Below are 20,616 nucleotides of genomic sequence, written 5' to 3' on the forward strand. Positions count from 1 at the left end.
GTACATTAACCATTTAAGAATTAAAGGAATACACTTCATCGTTTTCCCCTACCCCTCTCGCGCCGGTTAGGAACTTGCCACGCTTCCGCGGATGCCCGTAATTCATCTTCGAGCTGTTTTTTGGGCAAGGATCCTCCTCAAGTGGGTTGGTTCGGATGTAATTGACGGAGCTCCAACGTAGATATTGCCGTCTTGTTAGGGCAGGGAGATCAAGATTTCTTTCGATGTGTACATGACAGCGAGATCTGGTGCCACGTGCTTGGGCTCGATTTAAGGGTTCAATGACAACGACTTTATGTCTTTGGAGTGTCCGTACTTAAGGGCACGTGTATGAGGACTTATGGTTGTCATCAGAAGGGCATTGTCCGCTCCGATATGGGAGGGACGACGACGTATTGGTCATTTGGTGGACCAGAAACCTTGATGTAATTTTTCTTATGTTTGAAGTGTTTTGTACTTCTACTATACGTTTATAATATATCCAAAAATCCCATGAAAATAACAAAAGAAAAGACTGCTGTCCTCACTGCTTTGCGATTCATCCCTACATGCATGTTACTGTGCAGAAATCCATGACCTCAAGCCTCTTAAACAGATCTCGGCAATTCTTGAAGCTTCATTAGGCCCTATCATACCTTTGTGTCAAATTTTAACCATAATTTATAGCTAGAAAAAGATAAGTTATATGCCACAAAAACTACACCATAATAATTAATGTTTGAAACAAGTTTCTAAAGGTAAGATTTCTTTTGTTAATTTTGTAGCACGTATAAATTATATTTTGATAATCAAAGTTTGATCCAAAATGCATGGGGCCTAATAAATTCAAATGAAGGAGTAGCTACGGAGATCATCAATCGTTATCTTCTTCTTTTTTTTGAGAAACACAATGCAGATGTAGAAGCTCACATGTACAAGTATATATAGCCTGGCATCCTTCAATGGCTTCATTCTCCACCCAGCAGCTCGATCGTCATAGTAGCTCGATCGTCATAGTACGTAGCAAACCAAAATAGCAAAGCAAAGAAAGCAATGTGGTCGTCTGACTTCTCCCATTGGGCCGGGCTTATCCAATTGGCCCGCCTCCTACGTGTTGCTGGTTTTAGAAGAACGCGCGCAAGAATACATGCTAATTTTCTATTAGTAGCTTAGAGCATCTCCAGTCGCACCCCCAACAGGCCCCTCAGGGCGACTTTTTTCGCGTCGGCGCCGCAAAAAACCCCCCAGTTGCGTCCCCAAGACACCGAAATCCGCCGGCTCGGCCCGTTTTTGGGACCGGCCATCCCAGGCCGAACCCAGTGCGCTGGGGGGCGCTCGGGGGCTCCGGCGGAAGGGAAAAACACGCCCGGGCCATATTGTCAGGCGAAAAGTCAAGGCAATCATCCAGATTCGCCCACCACCCCCGCGCACTCGGCCACCACCCTGCCAATCCGGGCACCGCCCGCCGCCAAGCACCGCTAGATAGGCCATTCCCCATCGGAAAGAGAGAAGGTTTCGCCGCGGCAACCTCTCATCCACCTTTCGGGTGAGTTTTCTGGCGCTCCGACCATTCAGGGCGGTATACCGGCGGCTGTGTGCCCACCACGCCCGCCAGGTGTTCGGCGGTTTGCCTGCTCGGTCCTGGACTCGGACGACGAGGAGACGCTCGCGGCGTCGCTGGAGGAGGAAGCCGACGCCGACGTGTAGGAGGAGGAAGAGCATCTCATGGTCCTCGACGCCCTCGCCGGCCTGCTCGCGAGCAATGAAAAGCCGCGGCGAGGTGGCTCGGCATCGGGGCGGCTGAAAGCAAAGAATCGGCATCGTCTAGAAGGCTATTGCATGCTCTACTCCGACTACTTCGCCGACACTCCATTGCACGGCGACAAAGTTTTTCGGCGCCGTTATAGGATGAGCCGAAAGCTTTTTCTCGGGATTGTGAATTTCATGCGGGAGTTCGACAGCTACTTCAAGTGCAGGAAGGAATGCTCCAGCACACTTGGATTCACCTCAATCCAGAAGTGCACGGCAGCTATAAGGATGCTTGCATACGAAGCTCCCGGTGATTCACTTGATGACTATGGGCGCATGGCCAAGTCCACGACCATTGAGTGTTTCTACATGTTCTGCAGGACAGTGGCGGCAGTGTTTGGACCGCAATACTTGTGATCACCCAATGCTGAAGACACTGCTCGAATCCTAGCACAGAATACAACAAAAGGATTTTCTGGGATGCTTGGAAGTATCGACTGCTTCAGTCTCCACCCACCAGCTCGATAGTCATAGTAGCTCGATCGTCATAGTATGTAGCAAACCAAAATAGCAAAGCAAAGAAAGCGATGGGGTCGTCTGACTTCTCCCTTGGGCCGGGCTTATCCAGTTGGCCCGCCTCCTACGTGTTGCTGATTTCAGAAGAACGCGCGCATGAATACATGCTAATTTTCTATTACTAGCTTATAGTCAAAAGGCAAGCGCTCCCATTGGTTGTGAATGCATGCTCCCACACGTGCGGCAAGCGGGAATCGTTTGAACGTCCTTTGAGTGCCTAGCTACCTAACGTGAGTCAACAATAATGAAACCAAAACAGAAATTTGTAACTAAGTAGTGTACTACCATCTCACGAGGTTTAGAGCAACTCTAACAGACCCCGCAAAAATTCGATCCACAAAACGCGTTTGTGGTCTCATGAAGATCGCGTTTACGGATCGAAAACATGCGCGGCCGATCAGATACCGTATCTAAACCTGCATAATTTGAGAAAACACTTTCACAGGAGAAATTGCACAAACATAGTTCATCACATCACATACTACATAGTTCATACATACTACATGATCAACAAATTAAGCATAGATCATACTACATGCTACGTTAACTAGTAGTAGAGGGGGTCGGATCTGACGACGGCGAGGTCGCGGCAAAATGGACGACGCCCTGGAGGCCGAGCGACGCTCAATCCTCCTCGTCGGAGCTGCACGGGTCGATGTACTTCGCCGCCTGCTCCGCGCGGATGCGGCGCAACTCCTCAGCCTTCTCGTTGGCGGCGACGTTGGCGGCAACCGCCTAACGCCTGTTGGAAACATGAGCAATTTACCGAGTGATTTTATTAACAGAAATAGTAGATAAAGCATGACTAGTAAAGCAGTGATAAAACAAGCCATGCGATTTGACAAAGAGTAGGTAAACAATATCTTCATATATGAACCGTAACTAAACATATGTTGAGCAGACAGTATAGCAAGTTGCATATATGAAATAGAGTCTAACATATCTAGGGCAAATACTAGAACAAGGAACTGCAGCAGAACCTCTAATAGAAAGGGGACAAACACGTACGGGGCAGCAGCAGCAGAAGCACTGGACTTGGGGTCGGTGTCCTCTCCAGCCATGTCGTCGAGAAGGTCGTGGACGTCGGGGAAGAAGTCGTCGTCGGGGAAGTAGTCGTCGGAGTCCGGGGCGTCAGTGACGAAGAAGTCAGTAGTCGCGCGAAGCGCTCCCCAAAAACCTTATCACCCTTCTCCCGTACAGGACTCAAAAGGTGCGGTTTCGGAGGCCTACTGTCCCGACCTGCGGTGCACGCCGCAAGCCGGGATGGGGAAGATTGTAGCAGCAGCGCAGTGCTCAGGAACTGTGTGGCGAGAGGAAGAAGACCTTCTGATGTGAACAGGCTGCGCCGGGAGGTGAAGCAACGGAGGAGGACGAAGTGAACAGGCAGCACGCGAAGAGGTGCGCCGTTCGTATTCATTATCCACTACCGCAAAACTTTTCAACTCCCAAGTGACCTTTCGTATACCCGTAGTGCGTGGCAAAAATTAGACATCGGCTCGGCTCATTCCCGCAACCCGCGGCGCGGCGCGGCGCGTCGTGACGAGGTGGGTGGCGGAGGAGGAGCGCGCATGGATGTCCCTCTTGTTCTCATGCTCATACAAGTGGGGAAAGTGTTGGAAATATGCCCTAGAGGCAATAATAAATAAGTTATTATTATATTTCCTTGTTCATGATAATTGTCTTTTATTCATGCTATAACTGTTTTATCCGGAAATCGTAATACACGTGTGAATACATAGACCACAATATGTCCCTAGTGAGCCTCTAGTTGACTAGCTCGTTGTGATCAACAGATAGTCATGGTTTCCTGGCTATGGACATTGGATGTCGTTGATAACGGGATCACATCATTAGGAGAATGATGTGATGGACAAGACCCAATCCTAAGACTAGCACAAAAGATCGTGTAGTTCATTTGCTAGAGCTTTGCCAATGTCAAGTATCTTTTCCTTAGACCATGAGATTGTGCAACTCCCGGATACCGTAGGAATGCTTTGGGTGTACCAAACGTCACAACGTAACTGGGTGGCTATAAAGGTGCATTACAGGTATCTCCGAAAGTGTCTGTTGGGTTGGCACGAATCGAGACTGGGATTTGTCACTCCGTGTAAACGGAGAGGTATCTCTGGGCCCACTCGGTAGGACATCATCATATGCGCAATGTGACCAAGGAGTTGATCACGGGATGATGTGTTACGGAACGAGTAAAGTGACTTGCCGGAAACGAGATTGAACAAGGTATTGGATACCGACGATCGAATCTCGGGCAAGTAAAATACCGCTAGACAAAGGGAATTGAATACGGGATTGATTAAGTCCTTGACATCGTGGTTCATTCGATGAGATCATCGTGGAACATGTGGGAGCCAACATGGGTATCCAGATCCCGCTGTTGGTTATTGACCAGAGAACGTCTCGGTCATGTCTACATGTCTCCCGAACCCGTAGGGTCTACACACTTAAGGTTCAATGACGCTAGGGTTATAAAGGAAGCTTGTATGTGGTTACCGAATGTTGTTCGGAGTCCCGGATGAGATCCCGGACGTCACGAGGAGTTCCGGAATGGTCCGGAGGTAAAGATTTATATATAGGAAGTCCTGTTTCGGCCATCGGGACAAGTTTCGGGGTCATCGGTATTGTACCGGGACCACCGGAAGGGTCCCGGGGGCCCACCGGGTGGGGCCACCTGCCCCGGGGGGCCACATGGGCTGTAGGGGGTGCGCCTTGGCCTACATGGGCCAAGGGCACCAGCCCCTAGAGGCCCATGCGCCAAGATAAAGGAAAAAGGGAAGAGTCCTAAAGGGGGAAGGCACCTCCGAGGTGCCTTGGGGAGGATGGACTCCTCCCCATCCTTAGCCGCACCCCTTCCTTGGAGGAGGGGGCAAGGCTGCGCCTCCCCCCTCTCCCTTGGCCCTATATATAGTGGGGAAAAGGAGGAGCAATCATACCTAAGGCCTTTGGTTGCCTCCCTCTCCCTCCCGTGACACATCTCCTCTCCCGTAGGTGCTCGGTGAAGCCCTGCGGGATTGCCACGCTCCTCCACCACCACCACGCCGTTGTGCTGCTGTTGGATGGAGTCTTCCTCAACCTCTCCCTCTCTCCTTGCTGGATCAAGGCGTGGGAGACGTCACCGGGCTGTACGTGTGTTGAATGCGGAGGTGCCGTCCGTTCGGCACTTGATCATCGGTGATCTGAATCACGACGAGTACGACTCCATCAACCCCGTTCACTTGAACGCTTCCGCTTAGCGATCTACAAGGGTATGTAGATGCACTCTCCCTCCTACTCGTTGCTGGTCTCTCCATAGATAGATCTTGGTGTTTCGTAGGAAAATTTTTGAATTTTTGCTACGTTCCTCAACAGTGGCATCATGAGCTAGGTCTATTGCGTAGATTCTTTGCACGAGTAGAACACAAAGTAGTTGTGGGCGTTGATGTTGTTCAATATGCTTACCGTTACTAGTCCAATCTTGTTTCGACGGTATTGTGGGATGAAGCGGCCTGGACCGACCTTACACGTACTCTTACGTGAGACAGGTTCCACCGATCGACATGCACTTGGTGCATAAGGTGGCTAGCGGGTGCCAGTCTCTCCCACTTTAGTCGGAACGGATTCGATGAAAAGGGTCCTTATGAAGGGTAAATAGTAATTGGCATATCACGTTGTGGTCTTGCGTAGGTAAGAAACGTTCTTGCTAGAAACCCATAGCAGCCACGTAAAACATGCAACAACAATTAGAGGACGTCTAACTTGTTTTTGCAGGGTATGCTATGTGATGTGATATGGCCAGAAGAATGTGATGAATGATATGTGATGTATGAGATTGATCATGTTCTTGTAATAGGATTCACGACTTGCATGTCGATGAGTATGACAACCGGCAGGAGCCATAGGAGTTGTCTTTATTTTTTGTATGACCTGCGTGTCATTGAAGAACACCATGTAAACTACTTTACTTTATTGCTAAACGCGTTAGTCATAGAAGTAGAAGTAGTCGTTGGCGTGACAACTTCATGAAGACACGATGATGGAGATCATGATGATGGAGATCATGGTGTCATGCCGGTGATGATGATGATCATGGAGCCCCGAAGATGAAGATCAAAAGGAGCAAAATGATATTGGCCATATCATGTCACTATTTGATTGCATGTGATGTTTATCATGTTTTATGCATCTTGTTTACTTAGGACGACGGTAGTAAATAAGATGATCCCTTACAAAATTTCAAGAAGTGTTCTCCCCTAACTGTGCACCGTTGCTACAGTTCGTCGCTTCTAAGCACCACGTGATGATCGGGTGTGATGGATTCTTACGTTCACATACAACGGGTGTAAGACAGTTTTACACAGCGAAAACACTTAGGGTTAACTTGACGAGCCTAGCATGTACAGACATGGCCTCGGAACACGGAGACCGAAAGGTCGAGCATGAGTCGTATAGTAGATACGATCAACATGAAGATGTTCACCGACGTAAACTAGTCCGTCTCACGTGATGATCGGACACGGCCTAGTTGACTCGGATCATGTGATCACTTAGATGACCAGAGGGATGTCTATCTAAGTGGGAGTTCATAAGATGAACTTAATTATCCTGAACATAGTCAAAGACCTTTTGCAAATTATGTCGTAGTTCACGCTATAGTTCTACTGTTTTAGTTATGTTCCTAGAGAAAATATAGTTGAAAGTTGACAGTAGCGATTATGTGGACACTAGAACGCTTATGTCCTTAATGCACTGCTCAGTGTGCTGAACCCCAAACGTCGTTTGTGGATGTTTCGAACATCGAACATACACGTTTTGATAACTACGTGATAGTTCAGTTAAATGGTTTAAGTAGAGGCACCAAAGACGTTTTCGAAACGTCGCGGAACATATGAGATGTTTCGAGGGCTGAAATTGGGATTTCAGGCTCGTGCCCACGTCAAGAGGTATAAGACCTCCGACGATTTTCTTAGCCTGCAAACTAAGGGAGAAAAGCTCAATCGTTGAGCTTGTGCTCAGATTGTCTGAGCACAACAATCACTTGAATCGAGTGGGAGTTGATCCTCTAGATGAGATAGTGATGTTTCCCCAAAGTCATTGCCACCGAGCTGCTAGAGCTTCGTGATGAACTATAACATATCAGGGCTAAATAAGATGATCCTTGAGGTATTCACGATGTTTGACACCGCGAAAGTAGAAATCAAGAAGGAGCATCAATTGTTGATGGTTGATGAAACCACTAGTTTCAAGAAGGGCAAGGGAACAAAGGGATACTTCATCAAACGGCAATTCAGCTGCTGCTCAAGTGAAGAAACCCAAGGTTGAACCCAAACCCGAGACTAAGTGCTTCTGTAATAAAGGGAACAACCACTGGAGCAGAATTACCCTAGATACTTGGTAGATGAGAAGGCTGGCAAGGTCGATAGAAGTATATTGGATATACATTATGTTAATGTGTACTTTACTAGTACTCCTAGTAGCACCAGGGTATTAGATACCGGTTCGGTTGCTAAGTGTTAGTAACTCAAAATAAAAGCTACGGAATAAAACGGAGACTAGCTAAAGGTGAGCTGATGATATGTGTTGGAAGTGTTTCCAAGTTTGATGTGATCTAACATCGCACGCTCCCTCTACCATCAAGATTAGTATTAAACCTGAATAAGTGCTCTTGCACCTAAAGGAATGGTTTATTGAATTTTGATCGTAGGGATACACATTTTCATGCCAAAAGATATAAGATAGTAATGATAGTACCACTTACTTGTGGCACTGCCATGTAAGTCATAATGGTATAAAACGCATGAAGAAGCTCCATGTTGATGGATCTTTGGACTCACTCGTTTTTGAAAAGATTGAGACATGCGAACCATGTCTATTGGTGTATATGCATGAAGAAACTCCATGCAAATGGATCGTTCGGACTCACTTGATTTTGAATCAATTGAGATATGCAAATCATACCACATGGGCAAGATGACTGAAAAGCCTCATTTTCAGTAAGATGGAACAAGATAGCAACTTATTGGAAGTAACACATTTTGATGTGTGCAGTCCAATGAGTGCTGAGGCATGCAGTGAATATCGTTATGTTCTTACTTCACAGATGATTCGAGTAGATTTACTTGATGAAACACAAGTCTGAATTATTGAATGGTTCGAGTAATTTCAGAGTGAAGTAGAAGATCATTGTGACAAGAGGATAAAATGTCTATGATATGATCATAGAGATGAATATCCGAGTTACGAGTTTTGGCACACAATTAAGACATTGTGGAAATTGTTTCGCAATTAATACCGCCTGGAACACCATAGTGTGATGGTGTGTCCGAACATCATAGTTGCACCCTATTGGATATGGTGCGTACCATGATGTCTCTTATCGAATTACCACTATCGTTCATGGGTTAAGCATTAGAGACAACCACATTCACTTTAAATAGGGCACCACGTAATTCCGTTGAGATGACACCGTATGAACTATGGTTTAGAGAAACCTAAGTTGTCGTTTCTTAAAGGTTTGGGGCTGCGAAGCTTATGTGAAAAAGTTTCAGGTTGATTAAGCTCGAACCCAAAGCGGACAAAATGCATCTTCATAGGACACCCAAAACAGTTGGGTATACCTCCTAATTCAGATCCGAAAGCAATATGAATTGTTTCTAGAATCGGGTCCTTTCTCGAGGAAAGGTTTCTCTCGAAAGAGTTGAGTGGGAGGATGGTGGAGACTTGATGAGGTTATTGAACCGTCTCTTCAACTAGTGTGTGGCAGGGCACAGGAAGTTGTTCCTGTGGCACCTACACCAATTGAAGTGGAAGCTTATGATATTGATCATGAAACTTCGGATCAAGTCACTACCAAACCTCGTGGGATGACAAGGATGCGTACTACTTCAGAGTGGTACGTAATCCTGTCTTGGAAGTCATGTTGCTGGACAACAATGAACCTATGAGCTATGGAGAAGCGATGGTGGGCCCGAATTCCGACAAATGGTTAGAAGCCATGAAATCCGAGATAGTATCCATATATCAGAACAAAGCATGGACTTCGATGGACTTGCCCGATGATCGGCAATCCATTGAGATAAATGGATCTTTTAAGAAGAAGACAGACGTGGATGGTAATGTCACCATCTATGAAGCTCGACTTGTGGCGAAGTGTTTTCCGACAAGTTCAAGGAGTTGACTACGATGAGATTTTCTCACTCGTAGCGATGCTTAAAGTCCGTCGGAATCATGTTAGCATTAGCTGCATTTATGAAATCTGGCAGATGGATGTCAAGACAAGTTTCCTTACTAGTTTTCGTAAGGAAAGGTTGTATGCAATACAATCAGAAAAGTTTTGTCGATCCTAAGGATGCTAAAAGGTATGCTAGCTCCAGTGATCCTTCTAAGGACTGGAGTAAGCATCTCGGAGTTGGAATGTATGCTTTGATGATAATCAAAGATTTTGGGTTTGTACAAAGTTTATGAGAAACTTGTATTTCCAAAGAAGTGAGTGGGAGCACTATAGAATTTCTGATGAGTATATGTTGATCAGAAATGACGTAGAATTTCTGGAAAGCATATAGGGTTGTTTTGAAAGTGTTTTTCAATGGAAAGCCTGGATTAAGTTACTTGAACATTGAGCAACAAGATCTATAAGGATAGATCAAAACGCTTAATGGTACTTTCAAATGAGCACATACCTTGACATGATCTTGAAGGTGTTCAAGATGGACCAGTCAAAGAAGGAGTTCTTGCCTGAATTGTAAGGTACGAAGTTAAGACTTAAAGCTCGACCACGGCAGAATAGAGAGAAAGGACGAAGGTCGTCCCCTATGCTTAAGACGTAGGCTCCTCAGTATGCTATGATGTGTACCGCACCTGAAGTGTGCCTTGCCATGAGTCAGTCAAGGGGTACAAGAGTGATCCAAGAATGGCTCACAGGACAGCGGTCAAAGTTATCCTTAGTAACTAGTGGACTAAGGAATTTTCTCGATTATGGAGGTGGTAAAAGAGTTCGTCGTAAAGGGTTACGTCGATGCAAGCTTAACACCTATCCGGATAGCTCTAAGAAGAGATACCGGATAGCTCTAAGAAGAGATACCGGATACGTATGATGGAGCAACAATTTAGAATAGCTCCAAGTAGAACAGTTATTTGGAATAGCTCCAAATAGAGCGTGGTAGCTGCATCTAGGAGATGACATAGAGATTTGTAAAGCACACACGGATCTGAAAGGTTCAGACCCGTTGACTAAAACCTCTCTCACAAGCAACATGATCAAACATAAAACTCATTGAGTGTTAATCACATAGTGATGTGACTACTGACTCTAGTAAACTCTTGGGTATTAGTCACATGGCGATGTGACCTGTGAGTGTTAATCACATGGCGATGTGACCTGTGAGTGTTAATCACATGGCGATGTGAACTAGATTATTGACTCTAGTGCAAGTGGGAGACTGTTGGAAATATGCCCTAGAGGCAATAATAAATAAGTTATTATTATATTTCCTTGTTCATGATAATTGTCTTTTATTCATGCTATAACTGTTTTATCCGGAAATCGTAATACACGTGTGAATACATAGACCACAATATGTCCCTAGTGAGCCTCTAGTTGACTAGCTCGTTGTGATCAACAGATAGTCATGGTTTCCTGGCTATGGACATTGGATGTCGTTGATAACGGGATCACATCATTAGGAGAATGATGTGATGGACAAGACCCAATCCTAAGACTAGCACAAAAGATCGTGTAGTTCATTTGCTAGAGCTTTGCCAATGTCAAGTATCTTTTCCTTAGACCATGAGATTGTGCAACTCCCGGATACCGTAGGAATGCTTTGGGTGTACCAAACGTCACAACGTAACTGGGTGGCTATAAAGGTGCATTACAGGTATCTCCGAAAGTGTCTGTTGGGTTGGCACGAATCGAGACTGGGATTTGTCACTCCGTGTAAACGGAGAGGTATCTCTGGGCCCACTCGGTAGGACATCATCATATGCGCAATGTGACCAAGGAGTTGATCACGGGATGATGTGTTACGGAACGAGTAAAGTGACTTGCCGGAAACGAGATTGAACAAGGTATTGGATACCGACGATCGAATCTCGGGCAAGTAAAATACCGCTAGACAAAGGGAATTGAATACGGGATTGATTAAGTCCTTGACATCGTGGTTCATCCGATGAGATCATCGTGGAACATGTGGGAGCCAACATGGGTATCCAGATCCCGCTGTTGGTTATTGACCAGAGAACGTCTCGGTCATGTCTACATGTCTCCCGAACCCGTAGGGTCTACACACTTAAGGTTCAATGACGCTAGGGTTATAAAGGAAGCTTGTATGTGGTTACCGAATGTTGTTCGGAGTCCCGGATGAGATCCCGGACGTCACGAGGAGTTCCGGAATGGTCCGGAGGTAAAGATTTATATATAGGAAGTCCTGTTTCGGCCATCGGGACAAGTTTCGGGGTCATCGGTATTGTACCGGGACCACCGGAAGGGTCCCGGGGGCCCACCGGGTGAGGCCACCTGCCCCGGGGGGCCACATGGGCTGTAGGGGGTGCGCCTTGGCCTACATGGGCCAAGGGCACCAGCCCCTAGAGGCCCATGCGCCAAGATAAAGGAAAAAGGGAAGAGTCCTAAAGGGGGAAGGCACCTCCGAGGTGCCTTGGGGAGGATGGACTCCTCCCCATCCTTAGCCGCACCCCTTCCTTGGAGGAGGGGGCAAGGCTGCGCCTCCCCCCTCTCCCTTGGCCCTATATATAGTGGGGAAAAGGAGGAGCAATCATACCTAAGGCCTTTGGTTGCCTCCCTCTCCCTCCCGTGACACATCTCCTCTCCCGTAGGTGCTCGGTGAAGCCCTGCGGGATTGCCACGCTCCTCCACCACCACCACGCCGTTGTGCTGCTGTTGGATGGAGTCTTCCTCAACCTCTCCCTCTCTCCTTGCTGGATCAAGGCGTGGGAGACGTCACCGGGCTGTACGTGTGTTGAACGCGGAGGTGCCGTCCGTTCGGCACTTGATCATCGGTGATCTGAATCACGACGAGTACGACTCCATCAACCCCGTTCACTTGAACGCTTCCGCTTAGCGATCTACAAGGGTGTGTAGATGCACTCTCCCTCCTACTCGTTGCTGGTCTCTCCATAGATAGATCTTGGTGTTTCGTAGGAAAATTTTTGAATTTTTGCTACGTTCCCCAACAGAAAGATCCTCCCTTATAAGGAGGTCCAACTCCCACTAAACTAGAAATGTGGGACTAAACTTTAGTAGTATCCCTTGCCTTGCACAAATGGGCTAAGTGGGCCTTTAGGATTTATTTAGGAATTTCTGAAATAGTTATTGGGCTGTCCCATAATAGACTAAATTCCAGCACCGCCACTCGAGGGCTTCGAGCTCCTCGGCGTGGCGCCGACGCTCCGTCTCCTCGCGCACGCTCCGCTCGGCGAGGGCGGCAGCAACGGTGTCGAAGTCCGTAACGTAGTCCTCAGGCCCGACGACTCCGCAGCGGCCGAGCGGAGCGGGCTCTTCGGGCTCCTCCTTCACCGGGACAAAGGCGAACGGTGCCGGCTCCTCCTCGTCCTCCGACCACTCCCTCTTCACGGGAAGAAAGCCCGCGCCAGAGGACGAGGAGGATCCGGCGTAGGAAGATCTCGCGGAGGAGAAGGACACGCGCCGGCGGTCGTACTCCTCCGTCTCACAGCGGTTGAAGCTCGCCGGCGGCGACATCCCGTGGTTGGTCCACCTCCGGGCGCCGCGCTTCCTCGCGTCGTCCGCCCGGACGCGACGCTCGCGCTCCGGGTCCCTCTCATGGCCGGATCTGCTGCCGGAGCCGCGTCTGGAGCTCCACATTCGGCCCCACATGGCGGCTGGAGGCGGGGCGGGTGGTTGCCGGCGGCGAGAAATATGGAGAGGGGAAAGGGGAATCGGGTGGCTCGCGGCGGCGGGGGATAGGGTTTGGACCCGCAAAATGTCGCGGAACCGCAGTTATAGTGCTCGGGACGTGCGGTTTGCGGGCTGCGGCAAAAAAAATTACGGGCTCTGTTCTAACCGAAAAATTGAGCTGAGCCCGCATACTCGCCGAAATTTTTGCAAGCCGGGCGTTTTGCAGGGTCTGCTAGAGTTGCTCTTACCATGGCCACGCTGGCGGAATGTGACCTGCCTCGGCTTATCACGCGCCGTCATGCAAAAAGAGACCCCCGCCATGCCCAAATTCAGAATGTAACATCAACAGGAGCTAAATAAGTGCACGAACCTCAAAGTTTTTGGACGGCCAATAGAGGCAGGGACGTCAGTGGGAAACCGTTTTTTGGACGCTGACCGTGAGACCGCTCCACTCGGCTTATTCTTTTGCAAAAAGAGAAGTCCGCCGTTTGGCCATGCAACTAGCTGCGTGCGTGTTGACTTTTTGACTAGTCGACCTGCCGGGTTTAAGATAAGAGAGCTCTACGTCGTCGTCATGTGCGCCTACCTGCTACCGTTGGCTCTTCTTCACAACACAAGCACGGAGGGACTTCCGGAGCAAGCACAAATTATTTCTCGAGAGAGCAGCTCCTCCAAGATACGTGCGGCTTCCCCAATATATATCTGGTGAGTTCTATGCTGTAATATGTTTTCTAGACTAGATATATCATCTTCTCCACGCTTGTGTGTAATCTTGTCTTTGAAACGAACCGCCCTTTATCGAAAAATAATAGTTGACAACGTCGTTTACTTTGTTGTAGATCTTCAGCCGAAGAATATGCACGCCTTGTTGCAGCTCGGCCTTCTTGGCCTCATACTGCTTGGGACACAGCATGCCTCTGGGGCCGTGGTCCCTAGCTCAAACTGCCGAAGGCGGTGCGGCGATGTCGAGATACCGTACCCATTTGGCATCGATCCCAATATCCCCAACTGCTCGCTCGCACAAGTCTTCGACCTCAGCTGCGAGGTTAGAGATGGCGCCCTCAAGCCCAAGCCGTTCAAGGCCATCTTTGAGGTGCTGGACATCTCCCTCACCCACAGCACCGCCAGGGTGCTCAACTACATCGAGGCTTTCTGCTACAACAACTCCACCAGAAGCATGGAGCATCTCGGCTATCACGAGAGCCAGAACGGAGGGGCTTCCTCCGTCTACCGGCTCTCCGATGTCGAGAACAGGTTCACAGTCATCGGGTGCAACGCCCTGGGCATCATGTCGGACTTTGCCGGTACGGGCTACCAGGGGATGGGCGTCGCCACGTGCCGCAACCTGTCGGACCTGGTGGACGGGTCCTGCGCCGGCATGGGCTGCTCCCAGACCATGATACCAAAGCGCATGTACTACTACGACACCAACTTCTCCCCCTCCGTCAACACGAGCCGGATCTGGGAGTTCAACCGGTGCAGCTACGCGGTGCTCATGGAGGCCGCGGCGTTCAACTTCAGCACCTCGTACGTCGGCAACACCACGTTCAACGACACGTACCGTGGGCGGGTGCCCATGGTGGTTGATTGGGCTGTGAGGGACGCAAAGTCGTGTGACGACGCACGACGGAATACGACGTACGCATGCCTCAGCAGCAACAGCGTGTGCGTGGATTCAGTCAATGATTACGGCTATATGTGCAACTGCTCGCAGGGGTACAAAGGCAATCCTTATCTCCCCGGTGGATGCCAAGGTACGGTAATCTACTAATTACTCCATCCTTTTCTAATACTAAGATGGATGTCAAACTTTCTCTATCTTTGACAAGTTTACAACACAAAATCTGTATCCTAGATCTATCATAAATTATATTTTCATATTTTATTTGTTTAGTATTTAGTTATCGCTAGTTTTCTATGAACTTGGTCAAAGATACAAAAGTTTGACTTTTGAAATAATAATAATACACATTATAAAGAAGAAACCGGTGGACTATCTTCGTATTGAATGTGTGTACACACAAATGTCAATAAAATTGCACTCTGAATATATCTAAAGATGCTACTACTATGTCAAAATTCTAATATTTAGTTTTGCCCATCTTACTGCAGATGTCGACGAATGTAGTAACAACAACCCATGTCCTTCGGGAGGCACTTGCCACAATACAATTGGAGGGTACCGATGTTCTTGTCGAGTAGGAAGAAAAATGGAAGACAATACATGCAGCCCTGATATCGGCTTAATACTAGGTAACACAAAAAGAAATGAGATCATCTAGCTAAAAACATTACTTTTTTCCTATCCCTTGACCTTTAAGTCCATTGAGTTTTCCTTTTGTCTAATTTTATGGTGCTAGTTATTTGATATTCTTAATTAAGACGTCATATGAGGATCAGTGTGTGGACTTGGACATGAGAAATAGACTAAGACCTTAATTATTTGTGTCTCATTCACTAACCGTAAAATTTGGAACTAATAATACATCTTTTGTTAGCGAAAGAACACCAACTAACTCTGTCTCTCTCACTCAAATAGTTGTCTCATCACATATCATTATACATGCAGGAGTTACACTAGGATTATTTGGGGCAACCATTATCGCCATGATCACTGTATTTTGGGGACAAATGATAATCCAGAAGAGAAAATTGGAAAAGATTAAGAGGGAGTATTTCCGCCAACATGGAGGGCTGCTTTTGTTTGATAGGATGAGATCTGAGAAAGGTCTTGCTTTCACTATATTTTCAGAAGTTGAGCTCATACATGCTACCAACAACTTTGACAGTACCAGAATACTTGGAAAAGGAGGTCATGGAACGGTCTATAAAGGGATACTGAAGAACAACATGACCGTTGCAATTAAAAGATGTGCACTAGTTGATGAAAGGCAAAAGAAGGAATTTGGCCAAGAGTTGCTCATTTTATCCCAAATAAATCACAAGAACATTGTGAAACTCTTAGGTTGTTGCCTTGAGGTGGAAGTTCCAATTCTAGTATATGAGTTTGTTCTAAATGGTACACTTTTCGAGTATATTCATGGAAAGGACCGATCATCACATATCTCCTTCAGCAATCTCTTAAGGATTTCTCATGAAGCAGCGGAAGGACTCGGCTTCCTACACTCCTATGCATCTCCCCCTATTATTCATGGTGATGTAAAAACTTCCAACATTCTTCTTGATGACAACCACATGGCCAAGGTATCGGACTTTGGAGCCTCGGTACTAGCCCCATCTGACGAAGAGCAATTTCTCACAATACTTCAAGGTACGTGTGGATACCTTGATCCCGAATACCTGCAAACGTGTCAGTTGACAGCTAAAAGCGATGTGTATAGCTTTGGAGTTATCCTTTTGGAGATCCTCACAGGCCAATTGCCACTAAAGCTTGAAGGGCCTGACACACAAAAGATCTTATCATCGACTTTCCTATCTGCCATGAAGGAGAACAATCTTGATGCAGTGTTGGTCAAACACGTGAAAGAACAAGAGAGCATGGAGCTGCTGAAAGGACTTGCAGACCTAGCAAAGAAATGCCTAGATATGTGCGGTGACAGCAGGCCCTCAATGAAAGAGGTTGCTAATGAGCTCGGTAGATTGAGAAAGCTTCCAATGTATCCCTGGGTGCGAGTGGGCGTGGAGACGGATGGAGAGAGCCTTCTAGGTGGAGATTCCACCGGTGTTCAGGAAATAGAATCTGACTATTCTATGGGAGAAAACGAGAACCAACACATAAATCCAGGAAGTTCATATTATGCTAGGTGACGAAGGCAATTAGGAAGTTCATAAACCTCTTCCACTTGAATGTTTCTTTCTGAACATTGTTACCATGTGTATTTCCCCCCTGACTGGCATTCTTGAACGTGTTCTATGTGTATTTGATCTGGTTACAGATAATTGGTTGGATTGGATTTTTTTAACAAAAGGGATGAACTTTTTGCTGACATGTGGAAACTGCTGACCGCTTGGTGGTCATGTAAAGTTTTTAACTTCCAGTACTCCTTTTTCTAGATGTAGTAAGTGTATTCTGATTGCTCTTTCTAATTTACAAAATGTTGTACTCCCTCCGTTCACTTTTGTAAGACCGTTTAGACATTTAAGACAACACCCAAAACAGTTCAATTTAAGCTGTCTAAAACGTCTTATAAAAGTGAACAGAGGGAGTATAAGTTTTAAAATTTTAAACATTCAAGTAGCAAGTTTATAAACAAACAACGGCCAGAGTTGTAACTGGGATAGACTATGTACGTACCTTACACTTCATGTATTTTGGAAAACAGAAGGCTAAAGTATTTACAGAATTCAAATTCGGTTCATAAATAGAAGGCTAAAGTATTTACAGAATTCAAATTCGGTTCCATGCACGGGAGCCTGGGAGGCATGACTACAATTAAACTTACTTGAAGATAATAAATTTAAGCAGAATTAAACTTGATTGGAGATCATCAAGTTGATCAAGCTTTTCCTGACATCCAGTAATTAAGTTTCAACCAGGGTAAGCAAGTAAATGCTCTTAACGACCAATGGCCGTAATCAGCAGTATCGACTACCAAAAAACAGAAAGCCAAGCACACACGGTAACAGATCTGCGAAACGAAACAGAGACCGTCTTTCATTGTGCATAGACAGAGTGACCCATGGCAGCTACTTGATCCGAAGCCGTTTTTTTCTTGGATTCAACGATTCAAATGTCGCTTATTACATTACAAACCAGAGCAGCAAAAATGCACGCAGTTGGATTTGAACAAAAAACATAAAGTTCAATCACAATAGTGAGGGTGAGGACTGGCTCGCCGCATCAAGGACACATGCCGGTAACTCAGCTGCTGCCCCTGTGACCTGCGAGTAGAGTAATGTTGAGCATTCAGTAACTTGATAGCAAATTACAAAAGGCATACAAATATTTCTAAAACCCTACTACTGAAGCAAAGGGCGCAAACACTGAGTTCTTTTTAGCAGAAATCATGCTGCCTACGATATCAGACTTAGCTGAAGCAGCCATAGGTATTCATTGCCACAGCAAAAATTAATCCAAAGTGATTTGCACATTTTAACAGTTACAAATGAAAGCTCTAACATTAACACAGCTAAAATTCCCTGCAGAAACCAAGGTATATAGATATTCATATGCTCATAACATTTCAATCCTACGGAAAGGCTCATCATATATAGAAGACCAAACAGAGTTTCACATATAGTCAGATACATCTCAATGCATTCCAGTATTATGGCACAAGGAAGATCATCTACTTGTTATCTTTTGGTATGATTTCTTATAGAAATAATCGTTATAATATAAAGAGCTAGTTGGTTTATCAACTGAACTTTCTCCACACTAAATAGAAATGATGATAATTTAAGAAAATGGGACCAGAGTGAACACAGGACAAGATAACATCATAGCAGCAAAAGAGCTAGAGTGACCACATAAACAGTAGAAGGTAGTGCTCTAAATTGTTAATGTGGTAAGAAATAACTCCGAAACAATTGTGCTATTGTCATCAGTGGGTCAGGCAGTGTTGTCATAGGCTACAAGATACTAGGGACATTGAATCCTTTTTGCGTCACTACAACTTACAAAACAGAAATAGCCCTTAGCTTGCTGAAATAATAATTCTCTTGTATGTTTATTTTCTGAAGAATAACAGAGGATGCGCAAATTAGGTTGATAATTTTGGTTTGTGCCATAAGAATGCAGGTTAACACACGTTGGGAATCCAATACACTAATTTCAGGAACAAAAGAACACATTTGACAGAACTACAGCGGCATCCAGGAGGTCAGAGTGGCACAACCAGTAAAGCCAGAGATTAGAATCAATGCACTAACTCGCCATTCCTCTACTTGGACCAAACCACACCATAAAACCATCGCCTAATCGATTCAAGAATCCAACGTTCCACAGAGCACGCAGAGTTCAATAAATTACAATACCATTTCTCAACACAAAACCATCGTGTTGTGTCTCCCTTTCCGCTCTTATCCCACAGACAGGGGTTGATCCATCGTCCACGCCGGTTCCTCTGCATGGGCCAACCCACACTGCAGATCCATCGTCTAATCGGTTCAAGTGATCCGATGTTCCACAGATCATACAGTGGTCAACTAATTACAGAAGCATTTCTCAACAGAAAACCATCGTGCTGTGTCTCCTTCATGCACCCCCTTCCCCTCTTATCCCACGGACGGGGATCGATGAATGAACTCACTCAGTTGCCCATTCCTCTACTAGGGTCAACTCACACTGCAGATCCGTCGCCTAATCGGTTCAAGCGATCCGACGTTCCACAGATCATGCAGCGCTCAATTAATCACAGAAGCATTTCTCAAACACAGACACCTCGTGCTGCGTCTCCCTAATGCTCCTCCAGATCCGAAACGGCTCCACCGACTCCCCGCAAATCGCCGCAGCCCTTCTGACGACCAACGATCAAGACTCCGGCATGAGACACCTACGTGCGAAGGCGAATCGAACGCCCCTCCCCCCACCCACCCCAGATCTACGACGAGAACAAGCGGCCGGCAGATCCACGCATCTACCCACCCAAGGACGGATCGAAGGAGGGGAGGGGCGGGGGGATACCTGGCGGCGGACGGGCCGGGCGGGCGGCGACTACTTGTTCTTGTGCGCCTGGACGAATTTGGAGTTCTTGAGGTCCTCCTCGGTGAAGCCGGCGGTCATCTTGGTGATGAGGGCGCCCGTGACGGCGAAGCCGGCGAGGAAGGGCCAGGTGCGGCCCCACTCCCGGCGGAAGAACACCGGCCACGGGTCGAACGCCGAGAAGAACTTCATCTCCGGTGGCTTTGATCTCGACCTCCGCCTTGGGTTGGATTGGATTGGATTCGTGTCCGCCAAGATCTGGTTCTCTCTCTCTCTCTGGTTGCGTTGCGGCGTGGACGGGGGGTGAGGGGAAAGAAGAGGAGTGGCTGTGGGGTTGGGGTTGGGTTGAGTGAGTCGTGGTGGCCGGCTGGGTGGGCTTCTCGTGGGCTGCGCCATCTGGGCTGGTGTTCGGGCTTCGATGCGTCCCGGAACTTCAGGCCCAGATAGCCTTTTTTTTTCTCAAGAACACGATGCGTTTTTAGGGAACCACCGAGGCTGCTCAAAAACAAAACCGAGGCTGCGTTCGGCAGATGAATGTTAGAAACCACGGTTTTAGAAACTTTGATGTGCTTGGCATCAAAAAACACCACGGCTTTTATAATTTGTATTTAATAGCACAAATACCATACTGTTTTTGCAGTATCTTAAAAAGAGGTCTTGGCCTATTTTTTTTTCTTGGCCAGCCTGAGAAAGAAAATGCGTTTTTTGAAATCTGTAGTATTCATTGGCCAGACACTGGAATACTGATTATTGTGCTGTCAAACTAGCAAGGCCCGTGTACATTTACCTTTGCCCTCCTCCTATATGCACAAGGTCATGGATAGGGGGAGTTTTAGAATAGAGTTTA

At 46.8% G+C, this 20,616-nt stretch overlaps 2 protein-coding genes across 2 annotated transcripts; one reads left to right on the top strand and one right to left on the bottom strand.

The window, feature by feature from the left end:
• The first annotated feature begins 13,765 nt into the window (after positions 1-13,765).
• Positions 13,766-17,170, top strand: LOC123187209 (wall-associated receptor kinase 3). Its single transcript, XM_044599010.1, has 4 exons — positions 13,766-13,870; positions 14,005-14,919; positions 15,278-15,418; positions 15,735-17,170. The coding sequence occupies exons 2-4, from the start codon at positions 14,022-14,024 to the stop codon at positions 16,931-16,933; spliced, it is 2,238 nt and encodes a 745-aa protein (XP_044454945.1). The 5' UTR covers positions 13,766-13,870; positions 14,005-14,021; the 3' UTR covers positions 16,934-17,170.
• Positions 17,171-17,755: 585 nt separating this feature from the next.
• Positions 17,756-20,084, bottom strand: LOC123187218 (uncharacterized). Its single transcript, XM_044599021.1, has 2 exons — positions 19,752-20,084; positions 17,756-18,007 (listed from the first exon to the last, which is right to left on the bottom strand). The coding sequence occupies exon 1, from the start codon at positions 19,959-19,961 to the stop codon at positions 19,782-19,784; it is 180 nt and encodes a 59-aa protein (XP_044454956.1). The 5' UTR covers positions 19,962-20,084; the 3' UTR covers positions 17,756-18,007; positions 19,752-19,781.
• Positions 20,085-20,616: the final 532 nt, after the last annotated feature.

The sequence above is a fragment of the Triticum aestivum genome, chromosome 1A, assembly GCF_018294505.1.
Source record: "Triticum aestivum cultivar Chinese Spring chromosome 1A, IWGSC CS RefSeq v2.1, whole genome shotgun sequence".
Taxonomy (NCBI): Eukaryota; Viridiplantae; Streptophyta; class Magnoliopsida; order Poales; family Poaceae; genus Triticum; species Triticum aestivum.

Bases quoted from the DNA above. Each gene is read 5' to 3' on its own strand.
- LOC123187209 (XM_044599010.1), top strand. From the start codon at position 14,022: ATGCACGCCTTGTTGCAGCTCGGCCTTCTTGGCCTCATACTGCTTGGG. The intron at 14,920-15,277 runs GTACGGTAATCT...ATCTTACTGCAG, and splicing joins TCTCCCCGGTGGATGCCAAG to ATGTCGACGAATGTAGTAAC. The intron at 15,419-15,734 runs GTAACACAAAAA...TTATACATGCAG, and splicing joins TGATATCGGCTTAATACTAG to GAGTTACACTAGGATTATTT.
- LOC123187218 (XM_044599021.1), bottom strand. From the start codon at position 19,961: ATGAAGTTCTTCTCGGCGTTCGACCCGTGGCCGGTGTTCTTCCGCCGG.